The 20,404-nt window shown below is 32.5% G+C and overlaps 1 protein-coding gene across 2 annotated transcripts in view; it reads right to left on the bottom strand.

Moving 5' to 3' along the window:
* Positions 1 to 181: 181 nt before the first annotated feature.
* LOC100875749 (uncharacterized) overlaps positions 182 to 20,404 on the bottom strand; it is a 138,363-nt gene continuing 118,140 nt past the window's right edge. For both annotated transcript variants that reach the window (XM_003704518.3, XM_076535906.1), the window contains exons 8-27: positions 19,105 to 19,231; positions 18,511 to 18,660; positions 18,243 to 18,419; positions 16,590 to 16,754; positions 13,691 to 14,037; positions 12,038 to 12,287; positions 11,132 to 11,325; positions 10,146 to 10,352; positions 9,965 to 10,070; positions 8,953 to 9,497; positions 8,094 to 8,292; positions 7,106 to 7,305; positions 6,539 to 6,638; positions 6,234 to 6,419; positions 5,624 to 5,916; positions 4,108 to 4,195; positions 3,848 to 4,018; positions 3,104 to 3,289; positions 1,799 to 2,091; positions 182 to 1,032 (exon numbers count right to left, since the gene is read on the bottom strand). In XM_003704518.3, coding sequence (XP_003704566.1) covers positions 556 to 1,032; positions 1,799 to 2,091; positions 3,104 to 3,289; positions 3,848 to 4,018; positions 4,108 to 4,195; positions 5,624 to 5,916; positions 6,234 to 6,419; positions 6,539 to 6,638; positions 7,106 to 7,305; positions 8,094 to 8,292; positions 8,953 to 9,497; positions 9,965 to 10,070; positions 10,146 to 10,352; positions 11,132 to 11,325; positions 12,038 to 12,287; positions 13,691 to 14,037; positions 16,590 to 16,754; positions 18,243 to 18,419; positions 18,511 to 18,660; positions 19,105 to 19,231 — 4,461 coding nt within the window. In that variant the 3' untranslated portion in view covers positions 182 to 555. The remainder of the gene's footprint in view (positions 1,033 to 1,798; positions 2,092 to 3,103; positions 3,290 to 3,847; positions 4,019 to 4,107; positions 4,196 to 5,623; positions 5,917 to 6,233; positions 6,420 to 6,538; positions 6,639 to 7,105; positions 7,306 to 8,093; positions 8,293 to 8,952; positions 9,498 to 9,964; positions 10,071 to 10,145; positions 10,353 to 11,131; positions 11,326 to 12,037; positions 12,288 to 13,690; positions 14,038 to 16,589; positions 16,755 to 18,242; positions 18,420 to 18,510; positions 18,661 to 19,104; positions 19,232 to 20,404) is intronic.

Here is a 20,404-nt window from a genome sequence, read left to right on the forward strand (position 1 = left end):
GCTCAAGTGGTCACTTCGGATGTCAGAACGACACATTGGGACTGTTCAATATACAGTAAAGGAGCGTAGCTTCCTTTACGTCCTTTCTTTCCTGCATGTCAAGTAGAAGGTTGTCGACAGCAAGTATATAGAACCAGATTCGAAAGTCCAAAGAAGGGTTAAGAAGGCGTAGAATGTCGTATTCGGTAGCTTCTACAAAAGACTTTTTATTTTATACTCAATGCAGATACATACATAAACAAGTTATTACAATAGCCATACATCATACAATATGTGTATTATTAATTTAAATTCAATGTTACACGGGATTCGTCGCGCCCCGTAGCGGACGTCGATTGGCAGTTTCAACGGGACTTCTGTCCCCGGTGAATTTTTGGCATAAGCCACGAATAGGTAGCCACACGCTTATGGCGTTTCGTATTCATCGTTTCTCTCGGCAACGCCACACAAAGACGCGATAACTTAACTAACAGGTCCGATAATCTCGTTATATACACATAGGTTCGCTGCTGCTCTTCACGTCACTTCGTAACCCTTCTAACACTTAGATGCGTTCTAAGCAGCTTCCGGAGTCTCCGTTGTTCGTTCTGTTTTACGGGACCGTCCTTTCTTTCGAAAATGGTACGGTATGCGTCTGTGTGGATTTCTTGTTCTTCCTACAGGAGGCTGCCTGTGGTATTGATAGTCAGGATAACGTGGAGGAGGCGGATACCGGATGTTGCCTACTGCCTCCTGGTGTCCGTTCGATGTGAAAGGCTTTAGCTGGCTGCCGTCTTCGTTCATACGACGACGAATACAAACTGCGCAGCGACTGACGCGTGATGTGTGGTCAGTCTTCAATGTCTGCGGTAGAGGTTTACGGAACATCTCGTGTTCTTTGATGGTGGCTAGCCAGTAAGATGTGGCAGTGGAGAAGTAGTTGCAAGTGCCGAGACTTCGACACTCTATGAATGGCCTTGCGCGGAACTCTTCAAGACACGAACCGGGGGAGATCAAAGATTGACCACCACCACCTGCACCTGCGTCCCTGTGCTGTAAATTTTGTCGAATGTTAGTTTGTTGTAGAGATTTAACTATCTATTATTCATACTTTATTGATATATCGACACTATCGTTAATGCGAATAGAGAGAGAAGTTGTGGAATTTGAGCGAAGTAGAATGAACAATTAATTTTAGATTTACGGACGTTTAACGGCTACTTATACTTAAATTGAAACTATGCTATAAAAATAAATACGTAGGATTCTACCATTCCATTTTCCATTGGCACACCCAAAATTGGAATTGAGAAATTTGGAAACTTGAAAGTTTAGAAATTTGAAAATCTGTTAAGTTCAAAAGTTTGGAAGGAAAATTACAAAGGTTCCTTATAGAAAATGTTAAAATTTGTTTAACATGACTGCCACAGCAATTGAAAATTTGTATTTTTAATAAATCGTATCAAATGTTTCCAGAATATTTTTAATATTTATTCTTCATAGTTCGATGCAGTCAGTATAAGTATTTCCGGTTAGGTAAGTGAACAGATTTCTAATAGCATGCTTTACAAATTTGTATGAAAGTCTAAACGTCTTTGATATTATATACGTGACGCGGCAGTACAAAGTATTAAAGTATTTGCAATTGAATAGAATTACAAATTTCAATAAGTTACTATTATAAATAAAAATAGATTTAAAAAATCTTGAATTTCATAAAAAATATATATGTAAATATTTATTAACGTGTATAAGAATAAGAAAAGAAATTATTAAATGATAGAAAAAAATGTGTGTGCTATTATCTGAATATATTTACCATGAGGAAACTGTATCCGATCCAAAGTTCGTCCCAACCACCCGGACACTGTGGTATTGTCATGGTTTGACTGTGCACCGCAATTGCACGAGTTGGTGCTTCACAAACGGAACATCTAGAAATGTATCTTCCAACTTCTGGTGCTGGTATCGGCGTCATGGACATAGGCATAGGTTCAGTTGTACTCAACCAATAACTGTAATCTTCGCGATTTGCATAATCGCACACGTTGTTGATGCTACAGAACATGAAAGGCATGGTGGAGAATTTCCTGACGCAACTTCCGGCAGCACCTTGAACAAAAGATCGTCAATTAACGTTTCGAGGATCCATACATCTCTGGATTTTTAAATTTAAATCAGTTTTATATGTATTTCTTTCGATTTGTGAAAACATTCAAGATTTTCGAAATATCTAACACTTATATCGATTAAAGAAAATATATTTACAACTATCTATGTATGTGATAATTAGCGAGAGTTTACCAATTTTTAATGGTAATAAATTTATTAATGTTTGATTTTATGCAAAAGCTGCATTTTGCATTTAAATTCAAATAGTGAACAAGTTTGTAATAAATTAGTAAAATTGATAAATTCCTGGTTGTAATAATTTTGATTAAATTTATCAATTGTAATATTTTGATGTTTGTATAAATTGTAAACTGATACATATGTAATATAGATGTGTCAATGAATAAATAATAATTTTAATATTTTATAGTATAGCAGTACTTTCATTAGTGGTATCATCACGTAAACCTCTTTTATAACATTATAATACATATATTAAGATACAGGCACTTCCAGCAACTCTGTTAGTTTGTTATCTCTATTAATTAACATAATTCAAGACATATCACAGTTTTTCTTTAAGATAATGTAAATTAATATTCACTCTATCATATAAAATAATTTTTAAAATGTTACAGTCCTTATGAACTAATGTAAGTTAATATCTACTGTATTATGTAAAATAATTTAAAAAATGTCACGATTCTTATAAAACAATATAAATTAATATTTATTTTGTATGTAGTCATTGATTTAGGTTACATCCCCATATCAGATTCCAATACATTCATTGGTTATCTAGACATCAGTGTGGGGCGCATGCGTAACGAATGCATATTAACGGGGAATTATATGACAGAGAATTAACGAGTAGTCATTGCGTTCCACTATCGAAATATTGTCATTACTAATTCGCTGAGAAGTAAATAATAAATAAAACACCGAATTATCTAGGAAACCAAGTTTACAATTTTTACTTTTACGGTTTTCGAGCAAAAGATTTTTTTCTTACCCAGATCTTGTGCGTAAGGCTTTCCGTTACCCATTATGTGCAACAGGGAGAAACCATCCCAGAGTTTTACGGTGTTTTGTGGACATATAGGTATCATTTCAGATTGCGAGTGTCGAGCAAAGTAGAAGCCTCTGTTTCGTGGGCCCGGAGCTGGAGGCGCTGGAGGTCCTGGCAGTCCAGGATATCCTAAAAAATCGCAATTTAAAATTTTGTGATATATAATAAAGAATAAAAGGTGTACATGATGTTATTGCAGTGTTTGGAAAACGGAATAAAATTGAAAAGTTATCAATCCATTGTCAATTTCTTTTTCTCAAATTGTTTCGGAATTTTATAGATTTTAGTCATTCATTAGGTTTGGCCATAATTCTTTCCTCCAAAATATTAATGTAGTAAGTTATCTATCAAAATTCTTAAATGAAAATTGAAGAAGAAAGAAACACGTTCCTCATCGACAAGTAACAAAGTTTAATTATGTCAATGTACTTCAATAGTCAAACGTTCCTAACATAATATTTTTATTTAATAATAGTTTTAATTCATTATTACTAGATTTAATAATAGTTTTGATTCAACAGCATAAATCGAAGATCATTAAAATCAGGAGCAAAATGACTAACTAAGAATTACATACTTTAACTAAAACTAGCTAAAACTAGTGGAGCTAAAACTACTAAGTTCTCCATGATTTATAGAAGGAAATGTATGTTAAAATAGAAGATTAGTTAATAAGTTATTATTTACCTGGAGGTCCTTGTCGTCCAACAGAACCGGGAGGACCAGCATAACCGGGACGACCTTGTTCGCCATCAAGACCTGGAAGTCCTGGTGGTCCCATCATTCCTGGTTCCCCTACTCTTCCAGGCAAGCCGTCCTCTCCTGGTTCACCCATCATTCCTTGCTGTCCAGGGAAACCTACATAAAAATTATTTATACAATTTTATAATTTTTATTATGTTTAATTGTTGCTATGATTAAACTGTGATATTTTTTATTGATAATACCTGGCAGTCCAGAAAGTCCTATGTCTCCAGGTATTCCTTTCCTTGGGAAAGGTGAAAATGGATTGGTACCTTGATCTCCTTTTGGTCCCTGTTAAGCAACATAATTCACTTAATTAACTCTTAGAATTAGAGGTTACGTGACTATTTGGTTGTATCTTATAGATAGGTTTTGTATGTTAATAATTGATAATAACAGTAGCTTATTCATTTTGACGGGTAGTGAAAGAGGTGACACGTACCCACTTTAGAGTACATTTGCGGTGCTACACAACAGCAGTTCACTTTCTGTTTACTTCTAGACATCACCGAGGATGATCAAAAATAAATTAAGGCCGCAAAATGTCAATTCATAACGAAAGTATTATAAAGGAATATTGATTCATAATAAGAGGAAGATTATTTATAAAATAGTAGAGCTATCAATTCATTTTTTATAATAGATTTGCTTTCTTTACATAATACATATTTGATTAACGAAGAAACGTAAAAGATTTATCATTTTTTCATAAAATTTTCAGTGCAACGCGTTATGTGTTTACATAATATCGAAACTCATTATGGTAGTTTTCTTCAACAACCGTATCGAATTTTAATTTATCTCCACAAAATTTATGTATATTTATAATATAGTTCTAGTGAATTTAAACTAAAGTTGACACTACATTTACGGATGTATTTTTAAATCGAAACTAAAGTAGAAAAATAAATAAATGAGGGATGATATGCAAAATAGCATATTCAATAACTCTTTATCCTGGTAAAAGTTCATGTACATTCTGGCAAAAGCTTCTTAATAATTTCTGTAATTTAAAATATTCCTTCACATCGTGGTTCCACACAGTCTAAGGAACGAAGAATATATTTTTCTCGAAAATGTCGGCAAGTTTTAAAAAATATAGTTGAAGGTAAAAGTATGAAGAAGAAAGTAATGATACTTTGCAAGATGTTTTAAAAATTGATGTATAAACGATCGAATGCTGGTGCTATATCAAATTTGGTGCTATTATAAATTAATTGAAACATTCCTCAAAAGATTTGCAAGAATTTGAATATAAAAATGACGATGACAATTAGGATAATTTTTTGGTTACTTCGGGTGGTAACGATTGTTATAAATTAATTAGTTCAATTATTAATATTATAAAAGTTATATTATTAGTTATTATCTAAAACACTGATGATGTATTCTTGTATCAGTTATACAGTAGTGTATCAAAAATATCAGCCATAGTTACACAAAAAGGTAACAACTAACAATTCATTTTAGCTTAATGTAAATATTTAATTAATATTTCTGTCTATCATTTTATAACATCTATTAACGAAAATAATATAAAAATTCTCTCGCTACTAACTATTTCGTCATAAATATTTTGAAGAATGTTTCAATTAATTCTTCTCAAGAACAAAGATGAATATGGAAGAAATCTTATTCTTTTATATATATTTTTATGTAGAACTATTATCTAGCGACTTATTCCGCAATGTTTGGGACACCTATAAACTGCAGACTAACCTTTGGACCTGGAGAACCTGCCATTCCAGGTAAACCAGGTTCGCCCAAGTCACCGCGTTCTCCTTTTTGTCCAGGAAGTCCAGGGAATCCAGGAAGACCCGCATCACCTCTTTCTCCTTTCGCTCCTGTTCTACCATCAAGTCCAGGAAATCCTCGATCACCATGTTGTCCTTTAACAGAGATTCCAGGATAACCGGCATCTCCTTGAGAACCTTTTTGTCCAGGTGGTCCAGGTGGACTCGGTAATCCTTGCAATCCTGGGGCTCCAGGGAAACCAGCGAATCCTTTTGGACCTGAACATCAAGACACACGAAATTTTAATCATATCTAATATTTCAAATTTTGTTTCTAATAAAAAATGTAAATATAAATATAATTCAGAGCTGCATTTACCGCGTGCATTTCTCTAAGCATTTTAACCATTTTTTAATAACATAATTTAAACTTTCTATATAGGATTCACTTTATAAAATGAACCTAGAATATTTACGTATACCTAAAATTTGAATTTGTATTTTAAGATTCCATAAAATGAGTGAAATGAAATTTAATAAACGAAATAGTAATTGAAATGGAGTAAATCAAGTATTAATAAAAAGAAATTAATAACCTTGATCTCCTGGACGTCCCTTTGGACCAGGAATGGTGAAACCAATCTCTCCACGAATTCCTTTAGGACCATCGGGTCCGTAATCTCCAGGAGCACCTTTTTGTCCTGGAACTCCAGGGATACCCGGTATTCCATCAAGTCCAGGTCGTCCAGCTTCTCCTCGTTCAGCGAATTGACCAGGTGCTCCTAAAAATTATTATATTGATATGTTTCTTGTTATTGAGGGGTGGAAAATGTTTCGTTATTATTGTTTTATTATACTGCTATATATTATTAATTTATTAACTATTTTAGTTTATTTTTACCTGGAAATCCTGGAGGTCCTTGATCACCAGGAAGTCCTGGGATTCCTGGCAAACCTGGGAATCCACTTGGTCCGTAGAATCCCATGTCACCTTTCTCACCCTGCAATTATTTCATAAACAAAATTGATGAAATTTGTATTACATTTGGATCCTTATTATAACACAAGTAAAATAAAATTTTTAACGTGTGGTTAGTTTCAATGAGAAGAATGTTTATTAGGTTTAAGTAATTCTATGATATCAAATTATTGAATTGTCTGGAAATTATGAAGTAATTTTATCGCTCAAAGATAAAAGCAAAGATAAAGATAAAGGTGTTTTTCAACCAAATTAATTTTTACGTAATAAAAATGTATATCTTATAATAATATAAACATTGTGCTGGTACTACAAATTAGAAGACACTTGTAATATGATTATTGCATAATCGTATTAGTGTTAACCAAGCTAGGGTGATTTTGTGAGCAAAAGCTCTTATTGTGTCAAATAAAGAATAATTAATAAGGTAAGATGTTGAAGACATCTTACCTTATTTTTTTCTCTTAATTAAAATGTATAGGACCTTACCTTACGACCATATAATCCCACATAGCCTTGTTCACCTCGTTCTCCTTTAATACCAGGTAGTCCATCGAGACCCGGGGTTCCAAAATCACCTTTCTCTGCCTCAGCAAATGATGGTAGACCAGGTTCACCTACTTCTCCTTTTGGTCCTGGTGTACCCATTAAACCGGGTGCTCCTCGAGGACCAGAGTCTCCAGGCATTCCTAAGCAAATTTACGTATGGTATGTTACAGTACTGTTGTTTTTAAACATATTAAATCTCCTGCTACTAAATGTCAGATGTAGGGTGCCGGAAGAATTATTTAGGCCTGACTATCGCATATTTCTAACAGTTGATACTCTAAACTTGGAAATATGAAAATTTAGGAATTCAAATTTTATCAAGTTTACATTAATATTTGGGCACAGTACTAGTATTGCGTTTGTTGTTTTGTATAAGAGGAGTTAATTTAGATATTATAATACTTATTTTACTGTAAACATATAGGTAGAACAAAAATGTGATATGAAGATGTTAAAGTCGTTGAAAACAATTAAACGTGTCTAAAATTATCGAAAACGATACCAAACACAATTGTTGTTTTGTAAACGTTCAAATATTAATGTGGTGTGAAGTTGTAATAGCTCGTTGTTTAAATCGTACCAAACATCGAAGTGTTATAGTTGAAAAGAAGTTGTTTCTATATTTTCATCTATAGTAAATGATGCATGTTCTTGTAAAATAAGCAGTGTGATATATAAAACATCCCTTTCTGTTTCTAATGGTATCTAATTTGAGACTGCTGACTATGAAATTTCTATCGTCTTCAGTAAATGTAATTATACATGAAGAATAGTTTCGTATTATATGCGAGTTTAAATAGGATATTGTAATCGCTAAGTTTTTCAAATATGGTGTTAATAGCAGAAACGGGAATTCCAATATTCCTTCCATAGAGATATTTTATTAAATACGACGAATTTTTATTTAAAATTTTTTTGTGAAGCTTACCAGGTGTACCCATTTGTCCAGGATCACCGTCCAATCCTCTTTTACCTTTGGGACCATCGAGACCAGGTGGTCCCATTGGACCTTGTGCACCTTTTATACCATATCTACCATGAATACCAGGTGCACCAGCTCGTCCCTTAAATCCCCAGTCACCTCTTGCTCCTTTCAAGCCATCAGGACCCATATCACCAATTTCTCCCTGTATAGTACAACAATGTAGATCAGTATTATTAATTATTATTACAATTACTAATTATTTAATTGCAAGTATACAGGATTATTCAACTGTAATGAACTATATCTGTTTTCTTACTTGAAGCCAGAAAAGGATAAGGAATTCGAGATTTATTACACAGATATATTCACGATTATAGCTTGTTTAATAGGAGGTTCACGTGCACTTTGTACTTGCACTATTTTTTAAATGAAAACTTTCCTTAAACTGAATCTTTAGCTAATGGTATTCTGTTTTTTGATTTCAACACAGAAGCCATAAATGTCATTTTATGATATATCTCATAACTTTCTCTACTATTTATTACATTAGAATTGCGTATAGATAAATTTTATTGCCCACGAAATCTTACACCCCTTGTAAATGTACACATTGCACTATCAGGGCAAAAAGTATAGTATATGTACAAAGTACATATCTTCAAAGATGCAATGTAATATGTAATCTATAATCTATAAAAACAGAGACAATATACTTCTGTTGAATACTGTACCGTTGTGCGAAGTTACAACTCTTTAGATGTCTCTGTCCGTAGAATCTATATTCTATGACTTTGCTTATTCTGAATTTAATTGTTCCAGCATAATAACAAATGTGTTATGATCAATATTTATAAATACACACCTTTGGTCCAGGTATTCCATTGAATCCGTCGTAACCAGGTTCACCCTTCTCTCCTGGTAATCCATCGAATCCATCAGTTGACAAACCAGGTTCACCAGGTAGACCAGGTCTGCCATCAACACCGGGGAATCCAGGTGCACCGATTGTTCCCATGAAACCAGGTTCTCCTCTGTCACCCTGTGGTCCACTGAACGCGTTTTCACCCCGAAGTCCATCCAAACCATCTGGACCAGCGTCTCCGGTGATACCCTTAAATCCACGTGGTCCAATACCTCCTTCCGGACCGGCAGGACCAGTGTTTCCTCGTTCTCCCTTAAATCCTGGTAATCCTGGTTCTCCATGCTTTCCTGGCCAACCGGGTGGACCAGTTTCACCCATTTCCCCGATTTCGCCGTCTTCGCCAGGAGGACCAGGCATTCCAGGTATACCGTCTCTTCCCAAATAACCCATGGGGCCAATGTCACCGTCGTCACCACGACGTCCTATCAACCCAACTTCCCCTTTAAGACCCTTCATCCCGTCGAATCCAGGTGGTCCATCGGATCCTTCAAAAGAATTTTCGAAATTTTCATGTGTACTACTTTGAAATGTGCGGACAGCTTTTTGATTGTTTCCGAGTTATTATAACAATTCATTGTGTAATGGAGTGCATATGGCGGATTTAAACACGTTCGACAGTTCGGTCCACACGAAATTATAAATTACATCAGCGTCGATACTGTTCAATGATCGGATTTTGTGCTCTATCGCGTCTAAACGATTTTTATGACCTACTCGAACCTTGCCGCCGCTTTCATGTGTACACATTTATTCAAGTGAACGCGAATGTGTTAATTCATTATTATGAAACGCAGAAATTATTATGACAAATAATATACTAAATGCAAAAAAGATTATTATGACAAAGTGATATGTTAATAAAATTTTATATATCATTTTTCTTAAATAATGAAGTAAATAATAGTTATCTATTAATTATACGATTCAGATGAAATATAGAGTTAATTCGTACCTGGGATACCTATTTCTCCCATTCTTCCAGGCATTCCAGGTTGGCCAGCTTCTCCAGGGAAACCTCGATATCCCTGTACACTATCACCTCGTTGTCCTTTAGCACCCTGCAGATTGGTATCATTCGTGAAATCTCAAGAATAAAGATCTGATCGCTTTTATTCAAACGAAAGTAGATTTACCTGTAATCCATGTAGACCCTCGATGCCAGGGGCACCTTTGGCACCTTTCACACCTTTCGGTCCATCTACTCCAGGTCTACCTCGGTAACCCTGTGGCCCAGGGTTACCGAAGTCTCCCTTCTCACCGGGTAGACCCCATAATCCATAGTCGCCGTATGTCTGATTTGTACCTGGGTCACCGCGATCACCTTTGTTTCCTATGCGACCCTAAAATATCAGATAAAGGGGTTAATAGATAATAGTGTACTGATTATAACCAATTTTTACTTTAAAAATGGAAAGTTTATTAAAAGAGAATGAAAATAATCTTTTAGGTATTAAAGCAACATTGAATTTGTTGCTTCAACATTTCTTATTACTTATGTCGATTTATGCAAAATATTCTATTTTATGTAAACTGGTTTATCATCATAACATTCATGCTTGATAAAAGTGTTCATACTTTTAAAAATTTAACTAATTCTGTTATTTAATCTTCCAGTGTCTTTTTAACCAAAATACTTCTTTTTTCCTTGATAAGTATTGATTGTATGCTCAAATACGATGTGGCTTTCTTGTGAAGAAATTCGATGTCGATTTTTTACGGAAATCACGATAATAAAAGTTTAAGAAATTGTAGTTAATAATATGTTAACTACTATTTATAACTTAGACCTTCAATAACAAGATTGTCAAATTCACGTTTTATCGACAACACCACGCTCACTTTTGGAAAAACCATTTATATTTTAGCAGAAAAATAATAATATTAATATCAATGCCGCGTGTTTAGTAAACTATATGCCAAAACTTTACTATCGAACAAATGCTAGTCAATATGTTAATGTGACAGTATGGGACCTTTCTTAGTTACTTAAATAGAAATTTTAATGAAATGTCTAAGTCAATTTTTGTTATGATTCTTCTTGTATTTAATAAAATAGAAGGAAAGTGATAGACATATTTTAAACTTTAGTTTCAATTTTAGCAGCTGTGGGCACACTTACCGGAAAACCAACAGGTCCTTGTGGTCCTGGTGTACCTGGTGTACCACGTGGACCTTGTTCTCCTGGCATTCCGGGATATCCTTTCAAACCTACAGGACCTTGCGGTGATATACCAGGAGATCCTGGGACACCAGGAAGTCCTGGGAATCCTTCGTCACCGTTCCATCCTGCAACTCCTTTAGCTCCATCGTATCCTGCAAGGATTTCAGTCGAGTGATTAAAATTATATATAGCTTTTTATTATATCAAGCAATTTTATATTACGTTCAAGTAATCTTTATATTTAGTATAAAATTATAATTATTATTAAAATTTATCATTGTAAAATTGTAATTATTTATTATCAATGATTAGTTTTATATTTCATGATTGATTAACTAATTAGAAACGTCTACAGTTTCGTCTACGTCGAGTTTTCATACTACTGTATGTCTTTTCAAAATTGCTTTTTTGAATTGTTAATTGTGACAGGAGAACACTCGTAAATCAAAGAAATTCTGTAGTTATAACTAAAATACTTTTCCGCTGTTTTGTTCTAAAATTATAATTTAAAACGATTCTTTTTCTTAACTTTTCGTTATGTTGCAAATATGCATAAAATAATATAAATGAATAATGAGTTTTATAATTAACGAAATTGTTGAAAATATTTCCTACCTTTAGTAACCACAATTTTTACCTTTCCAAAATATTGCAAATTTGCAGTATTACATAATTTAATTGTTTAAAACTATTAGCGTTGACTGCTATGGTCATTATTCTTATTATTAAATTTTTCTTTACGAAAATTGCTTTTATAAAAAATATTATTTTTTTCGGTATTATCTATGAAAGTTCGAAACTATTATACATAAAAGAAAAATTATGTGGCTAAGAATTAATAAATGATTGTTTTTAACTTCTCACCTGGAGCACCTCTTTCTCCCTTGAATCCCTTCTCCCCTTTCATCTTAATATCGTATGACGATGATATTCCAGGTTCTCCTTTTCCTCCCTTATCACCTTGTGCACCTTTGAAACCAGGACTACCAGGCACACCTGGTTCTCCATGCAGATATTCGATTGGTATGTACGCGTCATCACCTTTTGGACCAGGAATACCATCTATACCTGGAAAACCATCGCGTCCAGGAAATCCTGGAGGACCATGGTCACCCTAAAACAATGTATGGTTTCTTATCATTCAACATTTCATGAATAACGATAAATTTCTTAACCAGTTAACTGTGGCGATCTTTTTGCAAAGCGCGCACCAGTGTGTGTCGCGATAATCAAGCGATGACGAGTTAGCTCTCAACAATTTATGAATCCATCTCAAATCATTTACACTTTTTATTTGTTTATTGCAATCGTGTTAACCTCTAAACATTTTAAACATATTACAATTTACGAATATAATTTAGTTTTCGCCAAAATTACGATTTAAGTATCAAATTGTAACAAAATTTTACGCATGATGGATATAGTCGTCATGACACAAAATTCTGTCACATCTCCATGATGGATATAGTCGTCAAACACACTTAACTGGCTAATGAGACTTTATACAAAACTTCCTTACATCGAATTATAGGGAGGGAAATTTCGCATCGAAACCATGCAATTTTATTTGAAACACTTTTTTATAGAACAGTTTCAGAGATATTTGGAGTGATTAATTGGACTAGTTAACTGCTCAATTTATTTCGAAAAATTATTTAGGAGCTACATAATTAGAATAAAGCAATGATGAGTATACACGACAAATGTAAGGCAAATGTCTATCATTTCTACGAAAAAGTAAAGCAAAGGATTACATCTGTTAAAGGATTACATTCGATAAAACATAAACGATTTACTGTTGAAAAGATAATTGTTATTACAAACTTAAAAACTGTCCAAAAAATAATAATATTCGTGAACAGGAAAAATTAGAAAAGGTAATAGTAATAAATGCAGTTAATTTGACGGCATGTGTATAATACATTTTGGAGAACATATTGCACGGGGAATATTAAATATACCAAAGACAGTAAACGAAACTTTTTTTTAAATAACATACACTGCAGTTTTACTGATAATATGAAGAAAACATACTATCAAATTACATATTTATTACTTTTGGTTGAATTTTCGAGTATTTATACTAAATGGTAATTTTTTAATTTCCGCGACAATCAATCCTACCAAAACAAAGTTTGTCATTGACGTGGTTGCATGTTGAATGCAGTTAACTGTTTAAATGACTCACTTTGTATATGAATTATTAAATATCAGAAAAATGATGAATCTTTAATTTTGCGTTTCCACTTTGATAACATTTCTGTTGTACAATATTAATGGATTAATATTAATATTAATAGTATTTAAATTATTAGTATTAATATTAATTGTCAATATTGTACCATATTAATTATTAACAATATTAAGTATTTAATATTAATATTAAAAATAACTTAATTAATAATTTAATATTTAATTAGTACTAGTATAATTTAATTGGTATTTTGTATTTTTAAATACTATTGATATAAAACTAACATTAAGATGTCAAAGAGAGATCTAATAAAATATTCTTACTTTCTCTCCTTTAGGACCTGGGGGTCCAGTGTCGCCTCGAATGCCAGGTTGTCCTCGTCGACCTCTTGGTCCTTCGATTCCGGGAAATCCTTTGTCACCAACATCACCAGGCTTTCCGATCAATTTTTTGCCTGGAAAAATTATTTTTCCACTTTCTCCTTTTGGCCCTTGAGGTCCCGCAATTCCTGGCCTTCCGTTATCGCCTTGCAATCCTCTAGGACCGGGAGCACCCGGTTTACCTAGCGCTCCCTTGAATCCGCGAGGACCTGGTAATCCTGGAAATCCTGGTGCTCCAGGATATCCGTTCAATCCATTGTCACCACTTTCACCTTTTGGACCAGGCAATCCTATGCAAGAAATTTGTTTTAATAATGTTGGTTACATAGAAAGTTCGATTTATAACTATAAAGTGAAGTTGAGTAAATGCAGACTAGTTTTTGTAAAGTTGGTATTTAAACCTAAGTATTTTCAGTCTGCTATGTAAATACTTGACGCTGTCGATATCGAACGCTTTGCACAGTTACTACTATTTAATTAATATTAACTAGGACTTTAATTTTCCTTGTACATTCTGATTTTGATAGGAAATTGTTTAAAATGTCAACTACTCTGCACTTTTCCTGAAAATGGGGTAAGAGCGTAACTTGAAGTTAAATACTTTGAAATTTTATTTCATGTGCAATGGGGCAAGAGCAGAATTATTAACAAATCTGCTATAAAATGCTTTTTACTGCATTATGCAAGTACTCTATACTGCAAACAAGTACTTTTAGCTGAAATATAGAAGGGGATATAGTGAAACAAAACAAGGAAACAAAAATACTAAATGGAGAAATTTCGCTCATATTGTAATAAAAGTAGCCTGTTTATGCACTTGCCTGGTTTACGAATTTACCCCTTTTCTCTTTAATCTTATTAATGGCGTATATGACTAATATTATATACATATAGTAGATATTGGCATTCTCTACATACTGAAAACTTGTATTTTATTAATAAAATATATTTGCATATATTAAGATTTACTCAAATAATATTTGCGTCCTTCCACGCTAAATCGATCACTTTTCGACTTCACCTCCTGCGATTTTGTTTTAATCGAAGTATGGTATAGTACATGTGAAATTAAGGAGACTTTAAGTCATCATTTTCGTGGTTTCGAATTTGTTAAGAAATAAGAAGCCTTCAAAGTTTACAATTTTTGCCCATTTTGGCGAAAATAGGTTTCACTTACAAATTTTTTTCTCGGAAATTACTTGTTTGATTTAGGTACATCTTTTTTTGTTTCATTCATAAAAGATTGCGTCATTATAAAATATTTTTTTCGACTTCGTCGATTTGTCTTATAGTATTGGAAAATTTTAACAAATTTTCTTTTTGCGTTGCTTTCAATGAGGAGCGTGAAGGGTTCAAATTTAAATGAAAATATACTCATATTCCTCAAAGTTTCCTCTTAAAAATTAGCATTCGTAGAAGTTATATAAATGAGTCTTACAGTAAATAATTTCGTGGATTTCACAAATAAAAAATGTATTGTTAATAACGTTAATTATAGGTAAATGATTTTATAGCAACACTTTTCGGAGATTTATTTAATAACTTGAATTCAAGTATAAAAAGTTTTTGGATTTGAAAACATTCTTTTTAAAATTGAGTTTCTCAAAAAATGGAAGTGATGGAAAGTACAATTTTAGATTCATAATCAAGATCTGAAAACACACGAATTATTCGTTATTGTAAAACATAAATGAAGTTCAAATTTAGTGCACTTTAGTGCAGTAACAAAAGTAGATTGTTATACATAGATTGATATTGGATTGCAGTTTCAGGACGCAGCAGTAACTTTTTGATTTATTTAAGATCTTGTCATCATTAGTTACGCTAGTAAGCCGATACCGTCTCGACGATGGTAATTGAAGCGAAACCGTGAAATAATTTGACAGTATTCAATCATGCAATTTCAAACTAGACTTCAGACCGTGGTTTTTAATGTTTTATTACTAGCACTAATTAATTCAATATGTTAAGCTAATTGAATTAGCTTAAAAAAGCAGATTTTAATCTAAAAATTGGTAAGAAGAATTTCATAGCGTAAAAGATCGTTTAGTGAAACTAATAATTATTGAACTTCTGGATTTTTATTTGTTACAAATAAATAAGTCTGTAGTTTTATGCAAACAAATTAAAAATGGTGCTTCATGAAAAAAATGGTACGTATAAGAAATTGATGTGCCTTGAAATTAAAATAATAATAAATAATAATGTAATTGAAATACAAAATAAGTGAAAAATGATTTAGTAAAAAACTGTTTTATGGAAAATTGTTAATAACTTCGTAAAAACTAATCGAATAGGGTTTCAAATCACTGTAATTCGATTCTGCAGATAGGTGTCAAAGAGCATAGCCGAATAAGCCGGTCAAAAGCGCCTCTGAATCAATTTTACTTGTGATGCACCGTTCGATAGCCTACCAAGCAAACATGATACCCCGCGTTTCAACCCCCTACTTGAACCAGAAGAGTAGGTACTGGGTAAATTCAAACTGTCGGGTTTCCAAAAAATTTTGAAATATAAGTCATACTTGTATACAATAACACGTATAGTCGTAAATCCTAAATACAAAAAATGAAAAATCATAGAATAAGAAATGTTTCAACATGAAAATTTAGTACTAAACCTTTTGAATGATAAAATGTTTATTATGACAATAACAACATGTTGCTACGATTACTCTTAAACATTTTTCTAATCTTTTAATACAGTGTCTCGCGTTTGAAAAATTGAAGTACCGATTTTCTTGAGATATTTCAGGCAAAAATGTTTTGCGTTTTCTTTATACGATTAGTTTAGATGCATAATTATGTTGTTGTTTGAATAATAGTTTATCAAATAAACGTACCTGGTTTACAAATGCCACAGTCGTCGCCTCGGATACCTTTTGCACCTAATAAACCTGTCATACCGGGCCTTCCATCACGTCCAGGAATACCTGGTGCTCCTGGTAAACCACGCTCACCAGGCGGGCCTCGAATTCTGATTCCTTTTCCAGGGAAACCCTTCGGACCTGATTAACAAATTAAATAATTATTGCAATTATAAAACTTATTTATAAAGCTGATTATAATGAAAAACAGAACCGACTGTTACGTAGATGTTTAATATAGCACATTGGATTTATATCAAGATACAAATAACAAATTATAAAATACTGTTATTGTGAAATAGATAAATTTCCATCTCAAAAGCAAATAATGCTTTGCAAGTTACAAATCTAATTGCGATTAGTTTATGTAATTGTATGCATTATATTTTATACATGAAATTGAATACTTTTTATGTTTTGTGTAGCTATTAGGAAATTCGTTCCTTTTTTGAAAGAAAATTCACACTTTCAATTTTAAGGGCTTAATTTATTGCTGCTCTTGTTGAATAATTCTCGTTCTTTAGGTTTACACTAGAGTGTCTATAAATAAGCACAAAGTATTAACTTTTTAATGTATGTATAAGGTATAGGAACATAAGATAAGAATTGCTCTGGTGCCATATAAATATACTACCCCAGTTTTTCTTCATATTCCTTATTATTAAAAATGTAAAGGAACATCATATGGATTATGCGCCCCAAATTAATCCTTTGTAGATTACATTCATCCTTTCAAAATTTGAATTAACATTTTTGTAGATCTTATTCACTTTTTATAAATCAAATTCACCCCTTTGCAATTTATTTATGTAGAAATCTTTTTAAGCAACTTTAACAAAAAATATTCAACGCAAAATTTATTCTCGGAGAACAATTATATTGCATATGTACATATAAGATAATATAAAATTCTTATTTTAGATAAATAATATTTACGCATATAGACATTCTATCTATGTACAATAATTTCTTCTGTTGCTACGATGAATAATTTTATGTACATATCTATATTACAACTATGACACTTTGTAGGAACGATAGTTGCAACTGAATAGTCATAATTCTGTTTCAAAATGTGCCTGTTACCACGAGTACAGGATTGTCATTTGCACAGAATAGAATTTACTGCATTACTAATTCTTGTTTATCAGTTTCTTGATGCGAAATCGATGGTTTCAGCTAACAACCAAATCAACAATTTCAACTAGTAAACATTAGAACACGTATACACATCAAATCGATATCGGCAATTTGTAATATTGTGCCAATGAAACATCAATCTCCTATCATTTCTCATCACTGTAATTTCCCTATAAAGCATTTAAAGACAGCTATTTCAGATAAATTCATTCATTCTTATTCTTACAGTATATATTGGTTTTTCGGAAAAACATCCTACATTTTCTTTATATATACATCACTATTAAACACTTACGTAGTTTTATATAATATAAAAATGTCTACTAAAATTTTCTAGTACACCATAGAGTGTTATATAAAAATATATAATGATGGAAGCCTTTCTCTTAAATAAACTACTATTAATATTAAATGATAATTTAATATTAATTACTATTAATTACTATTACTATTAATATTAATGATAAATATTAAATATTAAATTATTACCTTGAGGACCAGGATCACCACGATCACCACGATCTCCAGAAATTCCAGGATATCCAGGTTTACCATCAATACCAGGCGGACCAATGATTGTTATTCCAGGATATCCTTTCGGTCCAATAGGTCCAGGTAAGCCAGATAAACCGGGAGGTCCATGAGAGCCGATTTCTCCACCAGGACCTAGAGCAATTCAGTCGAATATTTTCTGCATCATTTCGACGAATTTTCGACGCCTTCGTTTCATTTTTGTGAGATATTTAATGAACCGTACCGTCATCCCCGGGCTCTCCTTTGACCGAAGATCCTTTTAATCCTGCCAATCCGGGAGGACCTGGGGGTCCTGGAGGACCAGGTGGTCCGATGTAACCTACTGCTCCAGGTAGACCAGGCGTTCCTGGTTCTCCTGGTTTACCGGGTGGTCCTGCAGGTCAGAAATAATTGTTATAAATACTGTTTTCCGCAACCAGTTTTATTAACGTGATCATAAGATTTTATGGTACGTTTTAAGATTTTGTCTTGATGCTCCGAAAAATTTAGCGAACTTTAAAAATTGTATTCCGTACACGAAAGCATTGATTTAAAGAAGGTAACTTTAGTAATGATTAAAACTGCTTGGATATTTTTATACTAATAATTATAAAAAATAGTTCTAGCATAAGGAAAAAATGTTTCAAGTTATTTCTTATTTTTATAGAATGTTAGTATTTTAGTTCTTTTATGATATTAATAATTTTGTTTGAGAAATTTATTTTGTAAATGATAGCTGACCAATATAGGTATGTTAATTATCGTTGGTTAGGTTAGGAATATACTAAGACGTTTCTTTTTTTTGAGTTGTTTAAGTAAAAACTAACAAAACACGGACCTAGATCTCCCTGAATTCCAATATTTCCTTGGATTATTTCGTCCAGTTCTGGTATATATTTTCCAGGTTCTCCAGCAGCCCCTTGTTTACCCGGTGGTCCTGCATTTCCGGGCTCTCCTAATTCACCCTAAATTTTATGTGCAAAACATTTCATCAGAAAATAAATTTTGTGAAATGAACAACAACGTCGAAGGATGTTTATGCCCTTGGTATGTAAAACTGATAAGTGGTGGTGTAGTCAAAAAATGATGTAAAGTGTGTGGCGGAATGCAGGGACAATGGAGCAAATTGTTATTAAATAAATTAAGGAAATTTTGAATTTGGCGTTTGAGAAATTTGAAAATTAGGGGATTCAAAAATTTAGAAATTCGGGAATTTATGAATGTAGGATTATGAATAATTTTGGAATCTGCGAATGTGGAGATTTAGCAATTTTGGAATTTGATGATTTGGAACTGTGTAGGGTTCAGAATTTAGGAATTTAGTATTTAGAGATTTAGGAAATTTAAGAATTGGGGAATTCAGGAATTTAGAAATGTAGGAGTCTAGGCGTTCAAGAACTGGATTTAGGAATTATTAAATTAAGAAATTAGGAAATTTGAAAGTTTTTAAAGATTTTCGGATTTGAAAGTTTAGAAATATCTGGAATTTAGGTGTTTGGAATTTGAACTTTTGGAAATTTGGATACCAAAGAATATGGGAGCTTAGGAATTTAGGAATTTGGACATTTAGGAATATTGGGAATATACGAATTTTGGAGTTCAGAAATTCAGAAATTATGCAATTTAGAAGTTTGGGGATTTGCAAATTTGAAAATGTGGGTATTTAAAAATTTGAAAATATTACAAATTTTGGAATTTGGAAATTTGAGAATTCAAAAATGTAGAAATTTAGAAATTTAAGAATTCAGGAGTTTGGGGATTTGGAACTTTGGGAATGTTGTGAATTTTGGAATTTGGAAATTTGGGCATATTGTGATTTTTGGAATTTGGAAATTTGAGAATTCAAAAATGTAGAAATTTAGAAATTTAATAATTTAGGAATTTGGGTATTTGGAAATTTGGGAATGTTGTGAATTTTAGAATTTGGAAATTTGAGAATTCACAAAATGTAGAAATTTAAGAATTTAGGAGTTTAGGGATTTGGAAATTTGGGAATATTGTGAATTTTGAAATTTTGAATTTTGGAAATGTAAATTTTTGAATTTAGAAACTTTAGAACTCAAAAATTTAGAAATTTAAAAGAAAAACGTTTAAAAATTTAGAAATTTCGAAATATAATAATTTCGCATTTAGAAATT

This window comes from Megachile rotundata, chromosome 1 (assembly GCF_050947335.1).
Source record: "Megachile rotundata isolate GNS110a chromosome 1, iyMegRotu1, whole genome shotgun sequence".
Classification (NCBI taxonomy): domain Eukaryota; kingdom Metazoa; phylum Arthropoda; class Insecta; order Hymenoptera; family Megachilidae; genus Megachile; species Megachile rotundata.